At 48.4% G+C, this 22,502-nt stretch overlaps 4 protein-coding genes across 4 annotated transcripts in view; 1 reads left to right on the top strand and 3 right to left on the bottom strand.

Annotated features, from left to right (window-relative positions):
- The window catches only part of npr2 (natriuretic peptide receptor 2), a 34,084-nt gene extending 27,901 nt beyond the window's left edge, over window positions 1-6,183 (bottom strand). Inside the window, exons 1-5 of the mRNA XM_067258014.1 lie at window positions 5,378-6,183; window positions 2,052-2,233; window positions 1,041-1,154; window positions 539-674; window positions 11-105 (exon numbers count right to left, since the gene is read on the bottom strand). Of these exons, the coding sequence (XP_067114115.1) occupies window positions 11-105; window positions 539-674; window positions 1,041-1,154; window positions 2,052-2,233; window positions 5,378-6,083 (1,233 nt within the window). The 5' untranslated portion in view covers window positions 6,084-6,183. The remainder of the gene's footprint in view (window positions 1-10; window positions 106-538; window positions 675-1,040; window positions 1,155-2,051; window positions 2,234-5,377) is intronic.
- A 560-nt stretch (window positions 6,184-6,743) lies between these two features.
- On the bottom strand, window positions 6,744-13,322 carry anapc2 (anaphase promoting complex subunit 2). The gene is made up of 14 exons (XM_067258317.1): window positions 13,105-13,322; window positions 12,454-12,712; window positions 11,985-12,333; window positions 11,724-11,856; window positions 11,052-11,250; window positions 10,687-10,806; window positions 10,442-10,559; window positions 9,604-9,782; window positions 9,310-9,451; window positions 9,064-9,139; window positions 8,520-8,723; window positions 8,119-8,251; window positions 7,735-7,976; window positions 6,744-7,419 (listed from the first exon to the last, which is right to left on the bottom strand). The coding sequence occupies exons 1-14, from the start codon at window positions 13,177-13,179 to the stop codon at window positions 7,207-7,209; spliced, it is 2,442 nt and encodes an 813-aa protein (XP_067114418.1). The 5' UTR covers window positions 13,180-13,322; the 3' UTR covers window positions 6,744-7,206.
- Window positions 13,323-13,449: 127 nt separating this feature from the next.
- On the top strand, window positions 13,450-16,559 carry ssna1 (Sjogren syndrome nuclear autoantigen 1). The gene is made up of 3 exons (XM_067258509.1): window positions 13,450-13,734; window positions 15,644-15,843; window positions 16,232-16,559. The coding sequence occupies exons 1-3, from the start codon at window positions 13,683-13,685 to the stop codon at window positions 16,322-16,324; spliced, it is 345 nt and encodes a 114-aa protein (XP_067114610.1). The 5' UTR covers window positions 13,450-13,682; the 3' UTR covers window positions 16,325-16,559.
- Window positions 16,560-19,427: 2,868 nt separating this feature from the next.
- tprn (taperin) overlaps window positions 19,428-22,502 on the bottom strand; it is a 12,283-nt gene continuing 9,208 nt past the window's right edge. Inside the window, 6 exon segments of the mRNA XM_067258453.1 lie at window positions 19,428-19,833; window positions 20,143-20,186; window positions 20,189-20,224; window positions 20,227-20,265; window positions 20,843-20,945; window positions 20,947-21,048. Coding sequence (XP_067114554.1) covers window positions 19,771-19,833; window positions 20,143-20,186; window positions 20,189-20,224; window positions 20,227-20,265; window positions 20,843-20,945; window positions 20,947-21,048 — 387 coding nt within the window. The 3' untranslated portion in view covers window positions 19,428-19,770.

Genomic DNA, 22,502 nt, shown 5'->3' with positions numbered 1-22,502 from the left:
GGTCACTCACCCCGTACTCTCCTGTGTCCTGATTGGTCATCGTCCACAGATTGAAGTCAGTGTTCCTGGCGTTGTTTTTGTCTGTGGTCACAAGTCCCGTCACTCCTAAACCAGAGACGGAGGTTAGATTTAGAGTTAGGGTCAGATAGTGATGCCCCCCTAAACAAACCCCCTAAACACCAACAGGACCATTTCACCCCACCCCACCCCCCACCCCCCACCCACAAAAGAAATATGATGACAATTGTCTGCATCGATCAACACAGACTAAATACAGGAAATGCCCCATGCCCACATATACAGTAGTAACCGGGTACTGGAAGGAGTCAGGTGGCTGAGCGGTGAGGGAATCGGGCTGGTAATCCAAAGGTTGCTAGTTCGATTCCCGGTCATGCCAACTGACGTTGTGTCCTTGGGCAAGGCACTTCACCCTACTTGCCTCGGGGGAATGTCCCTGTACTTACTGTAAGTCGCTCTGGATAAGAGTGTCTGCTACATGACTAAATGTAAATGTACTGGAAGCCCCCTGCTTCCTCACCCCAGAACTTGAGCCTCTGCATCCTCTGGGTGATGGCGATGCCGTCGCTCTGGGAGCCGCCCTCAGCCAGGACCTCCTCCAACGCCTTGGCGTACATGATGAACCCATCGTAGAAGCAACCGGAGATGAAGTCCATCTGAGTAGAGGGGAGGGGAGAGTAGGGGAGGGGAAGGGAGGGGAGGGGAGAGTAGGGGAGGGGAGGGGAGGGGAAGAGAAGGGAGGGGATGGGAGGGGAGGGGAGAGTAGGGGAGGGGAGGGCAGGGTGTTAACTTGGCTCAGAACACACCAATCTCTGACTGAATGAAAGAAAGTCAATCATCGCGCCTAAATCACAGCGATATCAGATCCTCCAGGTTTCACAACACATGTTCTTATCTACTTGGAACAACAATGTGCTTTTCCTGAATCTGGAACACAATCAAAGGTGTGATATCCTTTCAGACAAACAAACACAGTTTGCCGGTTCCAACGCAGCGCAGTGGCACGGTTTCAAAGGCCTCACCAGCGAAGGCTCCATATTCACATCAAAGTCTCTCTGGGCTCGTTTGTGCAGCTCCGTCTGGAAGGTCTTGTACTCTGGGACGTCAGGCTCGCGGTACGTCACCACGAACACAGACTGGGGACAGAAACACGGACAGGAGGATGAGAATCAGGTCGTTCACCTGAGGGGTGCACATACCGTGTAGGCTGAGGCCTTACCGCAAGGTTTGACTCAAGCCTGGACCCTGCTGCATGTCCTCCCCTCTCTCTCTCTCTCTCTCTCTCTCTCTTCCTCTCTCTCTCTCTTTCTCTCTCTCTCCCTGCCTTTCCTGTCACACTTTGCTTACAAACGGTCCGATAAAGCATTAATAATTAACAATTATGAGAATCCAGAAACATGTGGGTGGATCACACAGTGCATCATGGGAAAGCCCTGTTTTTAAAATCTTCAACTTCTTTATGATTTGTTTCTGGGGTAAAAAACGTTAGACGCTGCAGTAATTCCTCAGCCTACATGGTTCACGCATTTATCTGGGGAGCTACTTGGACGCCCCACTGAAATCTATTTTGATTCTAGTGCATACAGCCAAATGAGAACCCAAACGTAATTTTCTGTAAAACCCTGTAAGGTTGACAATTACTTTGCTGTAACACAAAATCTAAATCATTTAACCCTCGTGCTGGCTTCGGGTCACATGACCCAAAGGTTCATAACGAACCACCGTTGTGTTTACCCAATTTTACCCAATACAAAAACAAATAAAAATAATTTTCTTTTAACCATTCCAATGTGGGGGGTCTGAGACAGCCCGACAGTTAAAAGAAAATGCTTCACTTTGTTTTTGTATGAGGTAAATTTGTCGCAATACGACGGTGGGTCACAATGACTGATGGGTCAGAATGACCCGAAGATAACACAAGGGTTAAATCAAAAACTTGTCGGAGAGGAGAATTTTTTTGCTGTCGTTTTCTGTATAAAAGAACGACTTATAGCAGCTTTCATCCACAGTGAGGCACAGGACGGGATTCGAACCTTGAAGACCTTAATGGGATCGGCCCACTGCGGGTCCTTGTTCTGCCAGGGCTTCAGCTCCGCCAGGCTCTCAGCGAACACGTCCAGGTAGAAGATGGCGTAGTTCTCGGGGTCAGGGATTTCCTTCTGAACCAGCTTCATGATGCTCAGGAACGTGTCCAGAGGACCACATAAATACACGACTGCAAAACAACAAGGTCACAGTTTCAAGATAATAACTATGTTTTTGTTCGGCTGACAGTTTCAACCAAAGCGACAGAGACGGGGGGGAACTTGAACCTGTGACCTCTAAACCTACAGTCAAATGCTCTAACCACCGAGCTACACCATCCACCCCACTGAATATCAGGTTTGAATGTTGGACTTCACACACCTAAAGACCTGTGTGCGTTAGGAGAACTTCAGGGATGTGCTCAGTTTCGGGCCATAAACAGCGTATGCAAGCTCACGTAGTAATCACACAAACATTAGGCCTCCCTTCTACGTCGTAACTCCACTGTGTTTTAATGAGGCCTGTCTGGCAGCGCTACTTCCTGTCGCTACATCTGCTACTTCCTGTCGTTACATCTGTTACTTCCTGTCGCTGAATCCGTCAGAGAGATGGCAGCCAGAGGCCTGCCAGTCCTCCCAGCTAACAGACAGTTCTTGAAGAGTCAGAGCAGGCTGGACACAGACCGGCACTCAGACACCAACTCTCGTCTGTTCCAGATAGCCTTGCTGCCTCCTGGACGGAGCCCAAAACAAACGCAAAAAAAGACACACTACTAAAGTTCACGCTAAATCCTCCTCTGCATTGTAGGCATCTACTGAGTCTGGGGCGAATACGACGCACGTCAAAATGGTTTTGTACATTTTGTTTTTACTTAAAGGCAGTCTTTCGAGGACGTAAACTACCCGCCTCCCGACTCGGCAACAAAGCAGCACTTTCTCCCCGTGACTCATACTAACGTTTACCTAACGCGCTGACGAAGTGACGGAAAAACTCTGTGGATTGCACTCCTAAATAATACGTATGACTGGAATCTGAATAAACTTTGCTATTTTCAGCCTAATGGTTGAGATTAGCCAGACGTCGTCATGTCTGTGTGTATGTGTCTGTTTTATGGTTGAGGTTGTTCACACACTTACTGCATCGTTTGTTATAAAGGGGATTATCACCTATACTGTTGTGGTTTTACATTCTAATCCATTAGAGACGCTTCTAATGACTCGCAAAAGAACCCTTCCTAGTACATCTTGCATGAAGCATCTACTAATGTTTCTGCAGTAAGTCATGGAGTCAGGTGGCTGAGCGGTTAGGGAATCAGGCTAGTAATCTGAAGGTTGCCAGTTTGATTCCCGGCCGTGCTAAATGACGCTGTGTCCTTGGGCAAGGCACTTCACCCTACTTGCCTCGGGGGAATGTCCCTGTACTTACTGTAAGTCGCTCTGGATAAGAGCGTCTGCTTAATGACTAAATGTAAATGTAAACAATCATCCACAAACACAACGTCCCTTCAGGACTCAACTGACTCCGTCATACCAGGAGGAAACCCTCTGACCTCCGACCTCCTCTCTTCTTCTATGGTAGTCGTGCCAGGGGGAATCACACAGGAAATCAGAATCAGAATCAGAATGCCACCTTCTGTAATGATGGTTGAAGCAGCTGTACCTTAAACACTGTGTTCCCAGTCTGGAACAAACACACACACATGCTGGTCTACGACAGACACAGCTTGATTAGTCCCTGATATCCAAACACTTGACACTGCTCTCCTCACTAAGCATTGAGAAAAGAATCTTTTTAAAACATAATTGTATTCATACTGTGAGACAGGTACTAGTCACTTTGGCTGTGTATTAGTCATTCCTGCCCTGATGAGTCTATCGTATTATTAAATAACCTAGAATATTATGCTCTAACACCATCTGGGCTTGATTCACTGTGTTTTACAAATGTAAACAATTTCTTCAGCTCTGGTGGATTCAACTGTAGCTATAGACCCCCTGAGGAAGAGAGCTTCGGAGCGGAAAGGTTTTAGAATCTACAATTGGAGGGGTTCTAGTTCTGGAAGTAAAGAGGTTCTAGAATCAGAGCACTTAGGTGATACAATCACAGGATCAAAGTGGAACTCAGAACTCCATGTCTGGACAAGCCCAGACTAAAGTATCAGCTTCCATCCCAAGTCTGGACAAGTCCACACTAAACTACAACTGCTTGGAGGTTTGTAAGAGAGGTTTGGCAGAATGCAATAGGCTTTTCTCCTTGATGTCCTCTAATCATCCATTAAGTAGCGTGTTTATTGCACTGTTGGTTAATCTCACTGCTGGAAACACAGAGTTGAGAGCTTTAAAAATGGATTACACTGATGTTTGAGTTAGCAGTTAAATACTTGATACACCACACAGGTATTGTCTCTTGTTAGAGGTCTCCTTTAAAATGCAGTTTATACACCATGGCAAGAAGATTGTCAACTTCTAATCTAATTCAACGACAGTAAATGTGCCGTTTCCATCCTGAGGGGTAAGGATGACAACTCTTTAGGTTTATGTCACACGTATTTCATATTTTCAATCTGAAGAAGAGCGTCCTACATCCGTGCCGAGCCTGGCGCTGACGCCAGACAGGCCGAGAGCAACAGGGAGACGTGCGGTTTGGATCCCTGAGAGAGCGCGAGGCCAACACAGGTCTACAGAGAGGAGCTCGGTTAACTTCTGAACACCAACTGTTCTTCTGATGGCCGTTGAAACGGCCATTTCAGCGATTCGATTTAAGTGTGTGAATGGTTTTGTGATTTTTATCATAGGATGATGTAAGCTACTGACTCATTCTGTATCAATGGCTGATTCATGTATTCAGTTAGATAAAGATATCTGTTGAGAGTGTTGAGAGATAGGTTTGGTAAACTTAATGTTCTTTTTCTCAAATGTTCTCAAAGAGGGTCTGATCCGCTAGACATCTTGACGACAGACGCACACACGCAGGCAGTAAGACGATGCTTTAGAAAATAATATATGAAACACACATGCGCATCACAGTCAACAATGTCTTTCTTGTTACGTTTCTATTATATTCTTTATCAGTTTTGTAAAAAAGAATGTAAAGAATAGCTAAAGACATTTAGGCCTAATGGTCTTAATCTAAAACGCAGAAGATGTGATTGTTTATTTGTGATCATAATAGGCAATATGCAATCCGGTTAGTTATTTGCTAATAATTATATATATATATATATGTGTGTATCAAAACTGCAGTATCCTCTTTCATAAGCTCATGATAATCATAGTGATTGACAGCCCACTGCAGCTCCATGGCAACATGCGTTCATATCTGTGGCGACACTCACTTCTTCCGCTGTCTTTCATGAAAGTAATTATCTCTTTATAATCGAATGTAGGTGGGTCTTGATACGGCAACGCTTCCACTGTGATATTTTCAGCCTTTAAATTCACATAAATTCCTTCGGAAAGGAAGTAATATGGTCGGTGGTCTTGTTTTAAGTCGTAGTATGTTAGTATTGCGCGACTGGTCCAATTAAAGTGCGCGTGAAGAGCGTTGGCAAAGTCTCCCAGTTTTGTTGTCGATGGTCCCGTGCGCACAATAGTTTTGAATTCCTCTCCCATATCAAATCCCCAGGCTGGTCCACCCGCAGTTATCAATGGCAGTTTCCAATGAGACGCAAATCTTCCAACGGAGGCAACGGAGTATACACACCCGGGTCCAAAGAAAGCGTCTGGGTTATTATAAAGTTTGGTATCCACCGCAATTATCTGTGCCTTGTTCTCTGCGCACATACCGGTTTGATCCTCCGTGCTGAAATTCAAGATGTTAAAATGATGACCGATAAGAAGCCCATGCTTCTTATGAAGATTTTCGTGAGCCATAAGGATTGCAGGGAATGCTCGCGCCAAAGCCCACGGATACTTGTGGTAATTTTCGGGAAGCATCACCGCAACTGTGATATTCGTGCCCGTGCTTGGTCGACATCGGGATATAAGGGAGTAAAACACTACCACAAAGAAGCAGTATCCAAGTTCCGTTTTATATCCCATTGCTGAAATCCGCAGTTCAGAAGGAATCCAGGAAAAGGAACAGTTGCGCGAGTTCACCTGGAGACTGAGCGTGGCAAGACGCACGAGCCTGAAACCGAACCATACGTTTTTTGGGGTTGGTAGGATTTAAGCTTTCAGAAACCCCAAGTTATCCAACTCTAATTAAATATCAAAGTTAGGCCAGTTGTGTCAGGTGTCCTGTACTGCGTGTGCCTGTTTCTAGTCCCCATCAGTGTTTTTACGGGCTCGAATACTTCGCGTGCTGATGATCCCGGAGTCTCCAGTCCGAGAGTGATAACATCCCTCCAGATGACTGGAACTTAAATCTCTGGAACCTTCAGTACAACCCCCACGCGTCATCCTACACAACCTCATACACGGGCGCGAGGCGCCCCCTGTCTTCGGTGTACAAACAGCAGCCGGACCTTTTGACCGCAACAGACAACAGTGTGCGCTTCGTATTTGTACCCGGCCAGAAACACCCGAAGTGTGCCGAAGTGTGAAGATCAGGAATAGTGTCATGCACGTGGCGCCGCTAAACAAACCAAACAATGTACAGGAGTTTGAAGATAATAATTAGAAATTGTTCCATTGCGAAGTGTGAATTTTGAAAACACAGAGCATTGACTATCAAAATTAAATAATTCAACAGTCAAGGTCTGAAGTTAGGAACTCAAACAGTTTATTGAGAGTAAACAAAAAAACGCTATGGCACAAAATAATCAACATGTGATGAATAACTGATTTGCCATTTACCGCCAGTGCCTCTCTCACAATCAACCGCTAGAGGTCAGCAGTGAGTCGCTTTGTAACACGAGGCCATCGGTAGATGATATACAGTACATTCATATAATGTTGTGGAGTCAATCATATGCTACAATCCCCACTACAAGACCGTGTAAGCATGAACATCTGAACGGACAGATCTTCAGGTTATCAGAAGGTAGACTGAATTCTGAACTGTTTGTTTCTGTTGCCGCTTTCAACCATGTTCCTCTGCAAATAAGTTCAGCTTTGAACATTTGGCCGGCGTCATGTCCAATATCCAAATAAAGCATTTCATTTTTGCTTTCAGAGTGGACATCCAATGTTTCATTCTCTCCCCTCCCCTCCCCTCCCCCCCTCAGCTGGAGGTCTTGGGGAGCCTGTAGACTCCAGAGGAGACGATGAGCTGGTGTTCCCTCACCTTCCTCTCCAGGAAGGACTCCAGCTCGTTCACGTCCATCTCCGTGATGACAGGCCCCGTGGCCACGAACATGCGCAGCATGGAGTGGATGCGCTCCAGGGTCATGCTCTCCAGGTTGGTCAGCATGGCATGGATGTACGCCCAGAACAACTGTCCAGCATGGGAGGATGGGTGGGGGAGGAGGGGAGAGGAGGAGGAGGGGAGGAGGAGAGGGATTATTAGATTACTAATACTTGGACATCTAGACTTGTGTGTGTGTTTGAAACATGTCAATGTGTGTGAAGTTTTCCTGGGTGTATGTATGCCTGCATATGTGCATTCTTCCTGTGTGTGTGTGTGTATGCGTACTTCCTGTGTGTGTGTGTGTGTGTGTGTGTATGCGTACTTCCTGTGTGTGTGTGTGTGTGTGTATGCGTACTTCCTGTGTGTGTGTACTCCCTGTGTGTGTGTGTGTATAACCCCCACCTGCAGCTTCTCCTCCCTCTGCTCTGACTGGGTGGTGGTGTTGGAGTCTCCCTCCTCGTCGCTGTCCATCAGCATGACTGGTCTCTCCGGTCTCTCCCGGGAGCAGCTGGTCTCCAGGACGCTGTACCTCCCCCCAGCCTCCTCCCTCAGGACCCCCTGCTGCTGCCACAGCCCCAGCTTCCTGCGCACCGTCTCCTGGGGCACGCCCACCGCCGCGCTCAGCTCCTCCAGGCTCCACACACCTGGGGGGGAAGGAGGGGGGGGTTACTGGGGCTGGGAGGACCATCGTTAGTATGGTACATTTACATTACAACAGTATGGTTGATAGGATTAGTAAGATTGACCCCCCCTCCCTCCCTCCCCCCCTCCCTCCCTCCCCCTCACTCTTCTCCTGGAACAGGGTGATGATGGTGGCGTGGATGGGGGACACAGTGAGGTTGCTGAGGGTTCGGTCCTCCAGCTCCACATCCAGCGTCACCCAGCCCAGGTGTGGCTTCCAGCTGAGCGTCCTCATGGCCTGGACACACACACACACACACGTAGAGACACACACACAGAGACACACACGTAGAGACACACACACACACGTAGAGACACACACGTACACGTAGATAAACATGCTGAACATTCTAGCCTACCGTAGTGGTGTGTTTGTGTGTGTGTGTGTCTACCTTCTCGTAGCGGTGTGTGTGTGTACCTTCAGCTTCTCGTAGCGGTGTGTGTGTGTGTGTGTGTGTGTGTGTGTGTACCTTCAGCTTCTCATAGAGGTGTGTGTGTGTGTGTACCTTCAGCTTCTCGTAGCGGTGTGTGTAAGCCTCCATGGCCTGCGCGGCCGGAGGCGGCAGCTCCATCTTCTCCTCCTTCAGGGAGGGCCAGAACTCGGAGGACAGGATCATGGCCGACAGCACCAGGGGGGGGCGCTCCTGCTCGGGGAGACGGGACTCCTCCTCACGGATGTTTGAGTTGATCCTGCGAGAGTCAGCCACATCCTGGAGAGGAGGGAGGAGAGGGGAGGGAGAATGTATATTTTACCTTTCTAAACATTCCTTTTCACACACAACATAGTTTATAGTTTTGTCCAAACTTTTTTTTTTGTATATATCTTTTCAACTATAAAAATGTTTACTTTTATATTCACAGAGACAGTGATAGGAAAGGAGGGAGACAGGAAAGGAGACCAGAGAAGCCTAAAATAAAAGTATTTGTGTATGTTCCGTGTGTGTTATGTATGTTCTGTGTGTGTTATGTATGTTCCGTGTGTGTTATGTATGTTCCGTGTGTGTTATGTATGTTCCGTGTGTGTTATGTATGTTCCATGTGTGTGGTTACCTTGAGCATGACCTCACAGTAGTGCATGTGAGCCTCGCCGAACCTCAGCTTCAGCAACTCCACGTTCCGGATCTCTCTGTTCACACACACACACACACACGCACGCACACACACACGCACGCACGCACACACACACACACACACACACAGAGGGAAATTACATTCACAGCACCACCATGTATGCATGTGTCAGAGTGTGTGTGTGTGTGTGTGCGTGTGTGTGTGTATGCGTGTGTGTGTGCTAACCTGACTGTGTTGTAGTCCAGCTGGTGCAGCAGTCGGTCAGCCAGCACGGTGCGGTACTCATCGATGAAGATCTCCTTACTGCCGTAGATGCTGACCAGCAGGCTGATGATGTCAGAGGAGCGACGCTTGGATCCCGTCTTATCTGGGGGAGAAGGGGCTGTCATCTATCTCTATATCTAACTATATATAGAGCATCTATCTCTATATCTAACTATAAAGGCATAAATCTCCGGTGTGTGTGTGTGTATCAGTAGATGTGTGTGTGTCAGTAGATGTGTGTGTGTGTGTCCTGACCGGTCACAGCGTCGGTGGGGTCGGGGGTCCACTCCTCGGGGTCGCTGCCCTCGTCCTCGCTGTCCTGGGTCTCCAAGGTAACGGGGTCGGCCCGGGACAGCTCATTGGCCAGGTCGCTGCAGCCCTCGGCGTCCCCGGTGAGACTGGCCACGATCTGGCGCACCGTGTCCTCCCGCGTCCTGGCAACGAAACACTGCTATCACCCTGACAACGCTCGCACAGGACACTCACTCACCACCCAACAGACACAGCTGGTCCCCACGTCTGTTTTCAACCACAAATTTAAACTTCCCAAATCACGCAAAAGCTCATTTAAACTCCCCTCCTCATTCTCTTCCTCCTCCTCTCTCCTTCTCCTCTCTCTCTTCCTCCTCCCCTCTTTCTCCTCCTCCTCTCCTCCCCTCTTTCTCCTCCTCCTCTCCTCCCCTCTTACTCCTCCTCCTCTCCCCTCTTACTCCTCCTCCTCTCTCTTCCTCCTCCCCTCTTTCTCCTCCTCCTCTCCTCCCCTCTTTCTCCTCCTCCTCTCCTCCCCTCTTACTCCTCCTCCTCTCTCTTCCTCCTCCTCCTCTCCCCTCTTACTCCTCCTCCTCTCTCTTCCTCCTCCCCTCTTCCTCCTCCCCTCCTCCTCCCCTCTTTCTCCTCCTCTCCTCCTCCCCTCCTCCTCTCCTCTCCCTCCCAGAGGATAATCAGCAGATGTGTCTCATCCTTCCTCTATTTAACCCAACAACACAGCCCGTCCCTCAGCTCTGCCCATGGTAACATCAGAACACTGTTTAGTACGTCGCTTTGCATGAAAGCTTTGGCTGACGTGCCGTGGGGTTTCCCTCCAGGGGCTCACCGGAGGTACTTGCGTATGGGCTGACAGGCGACCTGCAGGATGACCATGGAGGGGTCCAGCTCCCTCAGGGCCTTGATAGCTGAGATGTACACGGTGATGATGTCAGAGGTGTGGACGCCTGTGGGGAGACAGGCGTCAGATGACACTGCACTGTTCCTTTAAATGCAAATGAGCCCCTCCACTTCTCAGCCACTATTGGTGCTTTCGTGTCGTCGCTCCTGAGTCACACCAATAGAACCACGGACCTGGGTGGAGGAGGCGGGTCTCAAAAGCTGATTTGAGGGAGGTGAGGAGCTGCTGCCTCTGATTGGTTCGTTCCAGACAGAACTTCAGGTCTTCTATGGCGGGCTTCGACTCGGGGAAATCTGACAGGCACACAAAACAACACTTCAGCAGGTGGGAAAAACACAAACCTCTCTGATCCCTGTACATAAAAGTAACAAATTACACTGATCAGACTAACCCTACATTACATTCCACTTCATATTTTACCCACTGAACAGAAGCTTTTATCCAAAGCGACATAGAAATAGCGCATATAGACATAAAATGAGACGTAAGAATAGAGCATCTAGAAGGTTCCGTGGTGGCGAGACTGAGAGCGTCTCACCTCTGATGATGCTGAAGAGCTCCTCTATCCTCATGTTGACATAGATCCTGCAGAAGAACTGGTGCATGTGACATCGCCAGCGCTGCAGCGAAGAGTTTGCAGGCCCCGCCCCCTCGCTAGCCCCGCCCACACCGGGGCCTGCTCCAATCCCTTCACTAGAAAACACTCTACTGAGCCAGCCCAGCACCAGCTCCAACCACTAGGAGAGGAGGAGGGGAGAAGAGGAGAGTGCAAACTGAAATGTTAAAATCATCATGATCTCTCTTGTAACAGGTGAAATGAGGCATGAACATTTATAAACAGGTAAGCTTTAGGAGGACAGTTACTACATTGAGTAACAAAGAACTCCTACTTCCTAGAAGTTAAACAGGAAGGAACTGTGGTGCTCCTACTTTCTGGACGTTAAACAGGAAAGAACTGTGGTGCTCCTACTTCCTGGAAGTTAAACAGGAAGGAACTGTGGTGCTCCTACTTCCTGGAAGTTAAACAGGAAGGAACTGTGGTGCTCCTACTTCCTGGAAGTTAAACAGGAAGGAACTGTGGTGCTCCTACTTCCTGGAAGTTAAACAGGAAGGAACTGTGGTGCTCCTACTTCCTGGAAGTTAAACAGGAAGGAACTGTGGTGCTCCTACTTCCTGGAAGTTAAACAGGAAGGAACTGTGGTGCTCCTACCTCCTGGAAGTCGAGCAGGAAGGAGCTCTCGTGCTCGCCCCTGCAGTGCTGCTCGGTCCTCTGCTCGATCAACTGGTGCAGGATGGAGGTGACGGCCTCGGAGCTCACCCTGTCCAGCAGCTGCAGCCTGGAGCTGCAGAGGACAGAGCCGTCACACACACACACAGATACACACACAGATACACACACAGCTTGTCTTGTGTACCACACAACCACACCAGCGTAACATCCAGCTCCAGGCCGGCTGTCCTCTCCACTCACAGTATGAGTCTCAGCTGTTGAAGACACTCCATGGCTTCCTGACACCAGCACTGCTGGGGGGGCACGGCACAGCCCGGACACAGCCTCCCCTCTGGGCCCCCGGCCCCCTCGTCCCCAGCCCCGGCCTCCCCCGGCCCGGCCCCGGCCCCAGCCCCGCCCTCCCAGCTCATGTGGACAGAGAAGGTTCTGCTGTAGAACTCCAGAACCCGCTCCTGCAGCTGGGCGGAGGGGGAGAACAGCAGGGTGGCCCTGATGACGGAGAAGGCCCTCTCTCTGAGGCCCCGGGCCCCCGGCCCACACAGCCCGCCCCTGGCCTCGTCCTGCCAGCCACCCAGCCTCTCCAGACCCCCTGGTGGAGAGAGGGAGGACGCAGGTTCAAATCCCCCCTGTACTTTACCTCAATTGGGATCAAAAAAATATTCTGCTTAATGTAATACTAAAGTAAAAGTATCCGTGATCAGGTGCCTACCCAGAAACGGCTCCAGTCTCTCCAGCAGGGTATTGAAAGCCCCGAGCAGAACGCGGGCTCTGCCTCTTTCATCCGGCTCCGTCTCCGACCGCCTCAGCTCGGCCCAGAACTCGGGCGCCACCGCGGTCGTCAGACGCACCTGTAGGGTCTCCAGTAGCCAGCCCTCCAAGAACTGGCCCAGTCCACTGGAGCAGAGCAGGGCTAGCGACTCCGAGAGAGACCCGTCACACATCGGGACATCAGTCGACACCGGAGACACCTGCAGACCAAAACAACAACAACGAAGCTATTGAATGTAGCCCAGAAAGTAAACAGGTTAGATCCACAACGATTGCGTTAAAACATTTAATGGGTAGCAAGAATGGTCACGAGTCACGACCAAATATGACCACAGCAGTATGCTTTCAACGACGACAATATGCCACGGCAGAACAGTATATATGAAGGCTAGTTACATTGCATTACATTACATTTTATTCAGCGGACGCTGTCATACAAAGCGACGTACAAATAGTGCATCTACAAAGAACAGCAGAAGATCAAGGATCAGAAGTGCAGAGTTCTAACAGTATTTCGGTGGTCAGTCATGGGACAGTCTGTATTTACTAGCCACTGCGTTATTGATGGTGTTGCTATGATAACGTTACTCACCAGGGTGGCAGTGACGGTGTCCCAGGCCGAGGGGAGCCCCTGTGGAACGGCGAATTGCATCTCAGTCGAGTCCATTCCTTTCGACCAAAAATTGACCAGAAAGGTTCGGTACGACAAAGGACAATGTACTTATTTAAGTAATTTCACACGCACATATTCTTGAATCGATGTAACACGCATAGAACTGTGGCTAATCCATGTGTAGAATTTGTAAAATGTCATTTGAAGCCCTGAAGTTATCGCGCTCTCGTTGAGGTATAATGTCGCATGTTAGTGACGTTGTATTGTGGCGGAAGTGTGGCGGAAGTGTTTGTTACAGTTTGTAAGTTGTCGTAGAAACGAGCTAAATGGAGGGAGTTTGAAGCATTGAACGTACCGCTACTGACTTGATTTGTGTCCATCTTTGCTCTAATGAGCTTGCACGTTAACTGATTTGACCAAGGGAAAACATTGTTATTGAATTTAACCAGTCACCTCTGTTTTTGTAGAAAATAGCCAGCCAACTCAACAAAAAAGAGGTGCATGTGCGCGGGCAAGGGACTCGAAAAGTTGCCAAACCGAGTAAACTTAACAACATCATGACCCAACAAGGAGCAGCTCTACAGACCTACAACAATGAGCTTGTAAAATGTAAGTATCGAATTCAAGTAGATAAATCGGTAGGATTAGACTTTACATTTTCTGATGTCACAAGCTCCGGTAGGTACCTCGAATTATCGTTCAGAAATGTTGATGTAGAACTAAAGTACTACCTCAGGCATATATTTGAATTGTGGTTTTCCTTGTTGATGACACGTGACAATTTGCCAGTCCGTTTCATCCTTGGTTTTTGACCTGCCTCTTTTGGCTGGTATGGCGAGGCTACGCAATCTGATTAACCCATAAATACAATGTCCTACTTGGAACAGAGGTCTGTCTTGAAGCTATCTTTACCTTCTAATGCTTTGATTCTATAACTAGGAACCTCAGAATCAGGCGGTTTCCACGGTCATCAACAGCCTGTAGTGTTCCATCAACAGTAGCATTTCCCTATCGGAAGTATTAGTGAACAGGATTAGAATGTTCCAGGCTTCTTGTAGCACCATGCCTTGCCTGCTTACTGTGACCCAGACCTAGAACATAGGTTGGGCGTTATGTGACTGTTTTACGCTGCATATTTGGCACACACCGGAAAAGACAATAATTCACTGGGTTACAGCAACGCCATCAAAACCTCCGGCACCAGAGCTGTAAATCTAGGCTTGATTTACTTGACATTCTGCTTGTGTACTAAAGCTTGTATACTAAAGCTTGCATATGGCAAGCAATGCTGTGTAACCGTGTTCCAGTCTAAAACACACAATATGTCTGGGGATAGTTTCATCTGATTTGTATTTCTGGAACTTGTGGTTCAATTTGTAAACCTCTTTATTGAAATAAGATGCCAGGTCTAAGGCTATTTGTGAAGCTCTCTGTAATAAGGACTAGGCTATACAATAAACATTTTATTTTATTTGAAGACTATTTTTATAATAGGGTAGCGTTATTGGGTAGTAGGTTTCAAACCCATAAAATGGAGGTTCAATATTTATGGGTTTGATAGATTTAATGCCAGAGGGGCTTTGGAATTATGACATAGAATTGACGGTTTGATTTAAGGCCTTGGCTGCACTGCATGAGGTCACTCAACTCCAACGCCTTCGAATCTCTCAACTGATCTCGCTTTAAATTTGTACGTTACATTATTCATTCAGCAGACTCTTTCATCCAAAGCGACAAACAAACAGTACATATATATAAAATACATTAAAAAATCAAAGGATTCAGCAATAGCAACAAATCGTTTAGTGGGTGCAGTGTCGTCTGAGCCAGCGGTGTCTTGGTAGTTCAGATTGGAAGTGACCGTGACGCTGGTGTTTCGTCCGCTTGTGATTGGGTTCCTCGCCGGCTGTCAGGCACACGCATTCTTCATCCATCACAGGCCGGGTGGAATGAGCTGAATCAGCAAGCTGAGGACATAAACATGACCCTGGTCACATGAAACACACACTCCCACCTGGTTGTTTGTTAAAATAGTCAAAAGAGAAATGAAATATGTTGATATATAGGACAAATCTACATACAGTAAATTATTTTGTTGTGCAAAGACCATCAGTCTCCAGACGTGAGTGACCCCCCTCTCTGACCTCCCCCTCCCCCACCTCCCCTGTCCTCCCCCCTCTCCCCCTCCCTCCCCTCCCCCCCCCACCTCCCCTGTCCTCCCCCCTCTCCTCCTCCCTCCCTCCTCTCCTCCCCCCCCACCTCCCCTGTCCTCCCCCCTCTCCTCCTCCTCTCCTCCCCCCCACCTCCCCTGTCCTCCCCCCTCTCCTCCTCCCTCCCTCCTCTCCTCCCCCCCCCACCTCCCCTGTCCTCCCCCCTCTCCTCCTCCCTCCCCTCCTTTCCCCCCCCCACTTCTCCTGTCCTCCCCCCTCTCCTCCTCCCTCCCTCCTCTCCTCCCCCCCCCACCTCCCCTGTCCTCCTCCCTCCCCTCCTCTCCCCCCCCCCCCCCCCGCTCCCCAAGGTATCGAGGAGCTGTGCTCCAAGCGTGACGAGCTGAACCGTCAGATCCAGCAGGAGGAGGAGGAGAAAACGCGGCTGCAGCACGACGTGCGCGTCCTCACGGAGAAGCTGAGCCGCGTCAACGAGAGCCTCGCCCGCCGCCTCACCGCCCGCGCAGACTTCGACCGCACCATCGCAGAGACGGAGGCGGCCTACATGAAGGTTGGCACACTCGCGTCGCTACGGGAACACAAACTAATACACTGGTGGTTTATTATTTTAGCAACATCCCTTGCACACACACACAGGACAGGATGTTGTCTGTGCTCCAGACTCCAGACCTCCCTCCAGCTCACAGTAAACCCCCTCCAGGCTGCTGATTAAAGACAACAGCCCCTGCGACCTCCCTGACCGCAGGACAGGGTCACGTTTACATTCGCTCTTCATTCATTCAGCACACGCTTTCGTGCAACGTACACATGGCGTATACAGGAAGTCCAGCAGGAGATCCAGGATCAGAACGAGCTGTAACTCTGCTGTGTGTTCTGCAGATCCTGGAGAGCTCTGACTCTGCTGTAACTCTGCTGTAACTCTGCTGTGTGTTCTGCAGATCCTGGAGAGCTCTCAGACTCTGCTCAGCGTGCTGAAGAAGGAGACAGGGACCCTGAGCAAAACTACGGAACCCCGAGGGAAGGACCACTGAGCAGGGTGGGCGACCCCTGACCCCTCACCCCTGACCCTGACATACAGGGCCTCAGCAATCTCCTCCTCCTTTTCTACCCTCTCTCTCACCTCCTTCTCTTCCTCTTCTCTTCTCCTCTATTGTCCTGTGGACTGTTTGTAAGATATTTATGTGGTATTGCTTTGAATGTCTGAATGCTGCCCTTACTCGCACGCTTTTGTATACATTTGAATTATTTTAATAAAGATTATCTGTGAATGAATCGTGTGCCGGTGAGTTGCTGTGGGTGGGATTCAGTACGAACAAGTCTCCCTGCTGTCTCTCTCTGGTGTGTATATGCTGAGTTAATACAGGTGTCTCTCTGGTGTGTATATGCTGAGTTAATACAGGTGTCTCTCTGGTGTGTATATGCTGAGTTAATACAGGTGTCTCTCTGGTGTGTATATCGCTCTGGATAAGAGCGTCTGCTAAATGACTAAATGTATATGCTGAGTTAATACAGGAGACTCGAGGTTCAAGAGAAAGCACTGTCTAGTCCCTTCACAGGCCAATGATCACATCAAACAGCTTTTCTCTTCACTCACAAATGCTTTTCTTCATCCCAGGCTATCTCTAGTGGAGGATTTATGATAATTCTCGTTGTCAGTCAGGTTTAACTGGGATTATTTAACTATAACTCCTTCAACGGTACACTTTGACCAAATCATCAAGAACATTTGTCTCAAGTAGACCCCCTCTGTCAAAGTTAGACCCAAACTGTGAATATGTCTTGGAACAAACATGAAGGATGTCACAAACAACTTCACACACGTTTCAAGGGTTCATCTATTTATTTAACTTTCATTTGTACAGTTCTGACATCTTTTTTGTTCCCCAAATTAACAGGTACAAAGTTTACAGTAAGCACATCTCTGGGATGTTGAAGACAAGACAGTGAGGAAGGAAAACAGATGAAGCTTTCTAGCTACAGTATGACTTATAAGAACCGTTTCTTCGACAGGGACAGACAGAAATACAACAGTCCAAGGCAGAACGAATGTGGTTAAGTATCGATCACCAAACATGTTTTTATCATCTGCACTCATTCAAGTGAGTCAGTCTCTATGTCCTCATGGCGGACATTTTATAATCCCGTTGGTGCCACATGATACGGTCACCGGAAAATCCCACAGGAAGGCCTGTTTCCTGGTCCCTAGCTTCCATGGAAACCACGACCAGGAAGACTCAGGAGTCGGTCCTAAGAGCCATGACTGTATGGGATGACTCCGTGACCAACCGCTCAAGCTCGACAGTCATAAAGACGTCTGTTACATCTGTTGTGGCAAATCGTCTGACGGAGGACATGGCATAAACGGGCAGTGGTTACGTCGGAATCATCTTAATGCCTCGGTCTTTCTACACGCTACCGTCTCGGTGAGATCGAGACGCGGGTCAAACGTCTGGGATCCCTCCTCGCGAGGAGCCGAACACAGCGAGCACAACGACAGTGCAAATAAAAAGGACACATACAAGTTTACATTGAGACACGGTTGTACATAAAACTGCTCAGTCACCCAATCTCACAAAAGCACTATAACGTTGGTTCGTTCCAAACCACGTCCATCGATATATGAAAATATGGAAAAGCATTAAGTAATGCAGATAATAAATTATGGTTAAGAACTTCAAATCGGAGTGTAGAAACTGTACATCAATACTGGCCAAAAGGAGAAGATTTGTGAATGTTGTTGTGATTTGTGGCCACCATACCACAGTTACAGATAAACACTTGCATCCATTGGCATTATGAGTAAAAAATATTTTTGAAGATTTGGTGCAATGTTGTGTAAAAAAAAGTATTTTTATAATAATAATAATGGAAAAAAACATTGATTACATCATATTTTACCACAGTCGTTAGATACACACTCACGTGGATTAGCACACACTCCATCCTGCACCCTTCATCAATCAATCAACCAATCAATCAACCAATCAATCAATCATGACTAAAACGAACCGCTCTTTCTTTGTGGAATGTTTAAGTATGCACTCAGGAGAGACACATTCAGTCTGCAGTTCACACACATACGCACACACACACACACACACACACACACACACACACACACACACACATACAGTCTCTGAACGAGTATCCCAGTCTGCAGTTCTGAAAGGGACACAAGCCCTTCTGCACCTGCCATCAGATCTACACAGAGCGTTTTCAGTTACACAAACAAGTGTCAGACATGCAGATTTGAACTATAGAAGGAGAGAGAATGTTCTTCTCCCTGCTAGGGTCTGTGGGGCAGAAGCACTTCCCGTTTACAGCAGGAAGATGTGGTGTAGCGGTGGTGGTAATCAGATAAGGGCTTATGAAGACATTCATACCCTGGGACAACTTATCGCATGGACACCTGTACCAAGACACTGTGTTACGATCCTGCTTACACTCCTGTCCAACATTGGCCAATCACACGCCTCGCAGTTCCACACAATCCATACTCTGATGGTCAACTCAGTGATCTTCAGAAGGTCTGGAGAGAAACTCAGTGATCGTCAGCAGGTCTGGAGAGCAACTCAGTGATCGTCAGCAGGTCTGGAGAGCTGAGGGACACCTCCAGCTGAGTGGTGGGTGAAGGTAGCTTCACTCTGGCTCTCTCATGGTCAAAGTCCAACAGGCTGAATTCAGGTTTGTTCTGAACCCACATCCAGACAGAAGCCTTTAGAGATCATCAACATGCGGATACAAAAGAACGAACAAAAACACGACAGGCTGCGACTGTGGCACCCTTTCACTGTACGTAGTCTGTTTCTTCTTCTGTCACTCACAGTGGGTCAGACCACTCCTAGCAGAACGTACGGAACGCATGGAGCTCGGGGCGTACATTCTGGAACTCCGGAACGCGTTAACACTGAGAACCAGAGATGGACGGGCCCTGCTGCTCTGAGGGAGCTGGTTACTACAGCACTGTCTCCTGGAGGCAGAGAGAGGAGGAGGAGAGCAAGATAGAGAGAGAGATAGAGAGATAGAGAGAGAGAGAGAGAGTGAGAGAGAGAGAGAGCGAGAGAGAGCGAGAGAGAGCGAGAGAGAGCGAGAGAGAGAGAGAGAGAGAGAGAGAGAGAGAGAGAGAGAGAGAGAGAGAGAGAGAGAGGGAGGGAGGAAGGGAGGGAGGTGGAAAGAGAGAGTGATGGAGTGCTGAGGCAGGAAGACAGACTGGAGCTGGACATGAGTATTCCAGACCAGGGAGCAAACTGCTCTGTGGCGTAACTACCTTCCCTAACAATCAAACCCAGTCAGTCCGAAGCGAGGTTCCTCAGAGCAACAGGGAGAACAGAGGAGGACAGATGCACCAATCAGACAAACAGCACAGTCCAGCTGCTCCGGGGTTATCTGTGATCGTTGATTGATGTCTGGGGCTGAAACTGATGGAGAGGAGTGCTTAGACGGGTTTGGAATGTGAGTGTGGTTCAGTCCAGCTGGATCAGAAGTAGAGAGCGGGCTCACTGCCGAAGTCTGAGAGAGACGAGCAGTCTGCAGGAGTCAGCTGAGAGAGAGAAGGGAGAGAGAGATGGAAAGAGGGAGGGAGGGGAGAGAGAGAGAGAGGGGAGAGGAGAGAGAGAGGGGAGAGGAGACAAAATGAGGTAGAGAGGAGTGGAGAAAGGGAGAGAGAGAAAGAAAGACTGTTAGTTATGAATGTAAAATACAATTACTGTGTATCTCTTGTGCTATTGACAGTGATTTGTTCAATTATTTATTGTTTCTGATAGTGGTACCTATTTTTGTACGCTTTAGATAAAACCGTCTGCTAAATAAATCAAATGTAAAAAGTAGATTACGTAAAATTCTTCCTCACCATGACATCTTCTGAGATCTGTGTGCGCTGGGAATTAGCGTCCCCTGGTACGCAAGGTCATCGAGCTTGTGTTCCTGCCAGTGTTGAAATCCACCGTGTGTTTGGGCGTGTAACTGGACAGGTCTGAAACACAGAACAGGTCACACATTCAAACGTTTCCACAACATGCAAATGAGCAGGGGTGTTAGAGGGGGTTCGCAATTCTCGTAAACACCCGTTCCTTGAGGAGTCCTTTTGGACGACATTGCCAGCTGTATGTGTTCAATGTACAACCAAGGCTATCAACAGAGCTATTCTTTACGACTGATGCATGTTTTTATGGAGGCGAAACCAGATAATGTGTGAGACAGTAAGTCTAGTTAGTCGTTCTGCTACATTGACCTGTTTAGACACAATGCTGTAGTTCTCTAACTGACCACCAGGTGTCTCCATTCTACACAAGTCATATCAGTTCCTACAGAAGCTGTAACAGGCAGTTCCATTTTGCTACTGGACTGGACCAAATCATTATTCTGCCTTATCTACCTACTCTCATTCCATAAGAATAGATTTTGTTCAGCCGGTTAAATTCTCTCTGTCCTCCTCAGTCCACTCACCATTCCCCTCCCCCTCCCCCTCCCCTCCCCTCCCCTCTCCTCTCCTCTCCCCTCTCCTCCTCCTCTCTCCCCTCCCCTCTCCTCCTCTCCCCTCCCCTCCTCACCAGAGCTGTTGGGGGTGTGAGAGGGGAGCTGCTGAATCGGGCCGGGGGATGTGATGCGGCCCACTATACTACGAGGCTCCTCCTCCTCTCCTCCCTTCTCCCCCCTCCTCCTCCTCCTCCTCCTCCTCTCCGCTGTCCCACACACTGCTCTCCGACGGGTACTCGTAGGTGTTCTGGAGGCTCGACTCGTTGAAGGAGATCTTCAGCTGAGAAACAGACAAGGGAGAAGGTCTTGAGTCTCTCGGAGGACAAAACACAAACATGGCAGGAGAATACAGCTTTGTGTTAGAGCATTCGACTGTTCAACAAACATTTGACTGTTCAAACCTCCGCTGCAACAACTGGCTGCTGGTTTGATAAAAGCGTAGCCTGAGATAAATGAATACATCGGTATAATGGCCAGTTAGGCATTAACAAGAGCATGACTAGAGTTATTTTTACTATCAGGCAAATTACCACTTGTTTCCTGTCACTACATCTACAATGGTGTGTTCATGGTGACGCTAAAATAATAACAAGAGCTTCCTCACAGTCATACACTACTAGCTACACACACACACACACATACACACACACACACACTACACCTACTAGCTACACACAATATACACTACTAGCTACACACAATATACACTACTAGTTACACACAAAATATACTAAACACGTGCATATAAAAAGTTTACTGTGCATTCTAAATGATAACTTAATCACTACATGAACACTAAATGTTTAATTTGTTTCCTTATGACAGTTGAAGACAGCAAGCGTCATGTAGTATGACTGTAATACCTGAAAGATACAGATATATGTGCATGTGACAGGTTCACAAGTTCATTTACCCCGGAACATTCTCATGTGACCTGGAAGGACTGTATTTACATTAGTCATTTAGCAGACGCTCTTATCCAGAGAGACTTACAGTAAGTACAGGGACATTCCCCCTGAGGCAAGTAGGGTGAAGTGCCTTGCCCAAGGACACAACGTCATTTCGCACAGCAGGAATCGACCGGCAACCTTCTGATGACTAGCCTGATTCCCTCACCGCTCAGCCATCTGACTCCCTGTACCAGGACCAGTTTGTTTACTGGTTGTTTACCCCCCCGTGTGTCATTACTGGTGAGCGTAGGTCACTTTGGAGAAAACTGTTAAACTAACACAGTTATCGCCTGTGGTGTGAGTGAGGTATGTTTCTGCTGGTGCCCAGATCGGGAGGCCTGGCACCGGGGCTAATCTCAGCCTGTCGGCAGCTTGTTAGACATCTCGCTCTGGCAAGCCTTCAGAGCAGAGCAAACACAGCGCCGTGAGGAAGGTGGGGCGTGAGAGCTTGTCAACATGCGGGATACGACCGCTCACTTTCAGACGCGAACATTAATGGTTTTCGAGCCCGAGTGAAACTCAAGACCATTAAGCCTTTAATAAATTATCTTCAGATAATCTTTGACCGGTGACAAGGATGTTTAATACAGGCATGCCACTGAACTGCTCCCATAGTAAATACCATGCACACTCACTACACGGATGAACACACACACACACGTTTCATGTCCCAGCAGCCAGTCGATGGAGGTTCCCCTCTCCAGGCCCTGCTCTAACCCTAACCTCTCCAGGCCCTGCTCTAACCCTAACCCTCTCCAGGCCCTGCTCTAAATCAGCCAAATCT

This window comes from Osmerus mordax, chromosome 20, assembly GCF_038355195.1.
Source record: "Osmerus mordax isolate fOsmMor3 chromosome 20, fOsmMor3.pri, whole genome shotgun sequence".
In the NCBI taxonomy this organism is placed as follows: Eukaryota; Metazoa; Chordata; class Actinopteri; order Osmeriformes; family Osmeridae; genus Osmerus; species Osmerus mordax.
The sequence above is the reverse complement of the archived record's forward strand: the minus strand, read 5'-3'. Positions and strand labels throughout refer to the sequence as shown.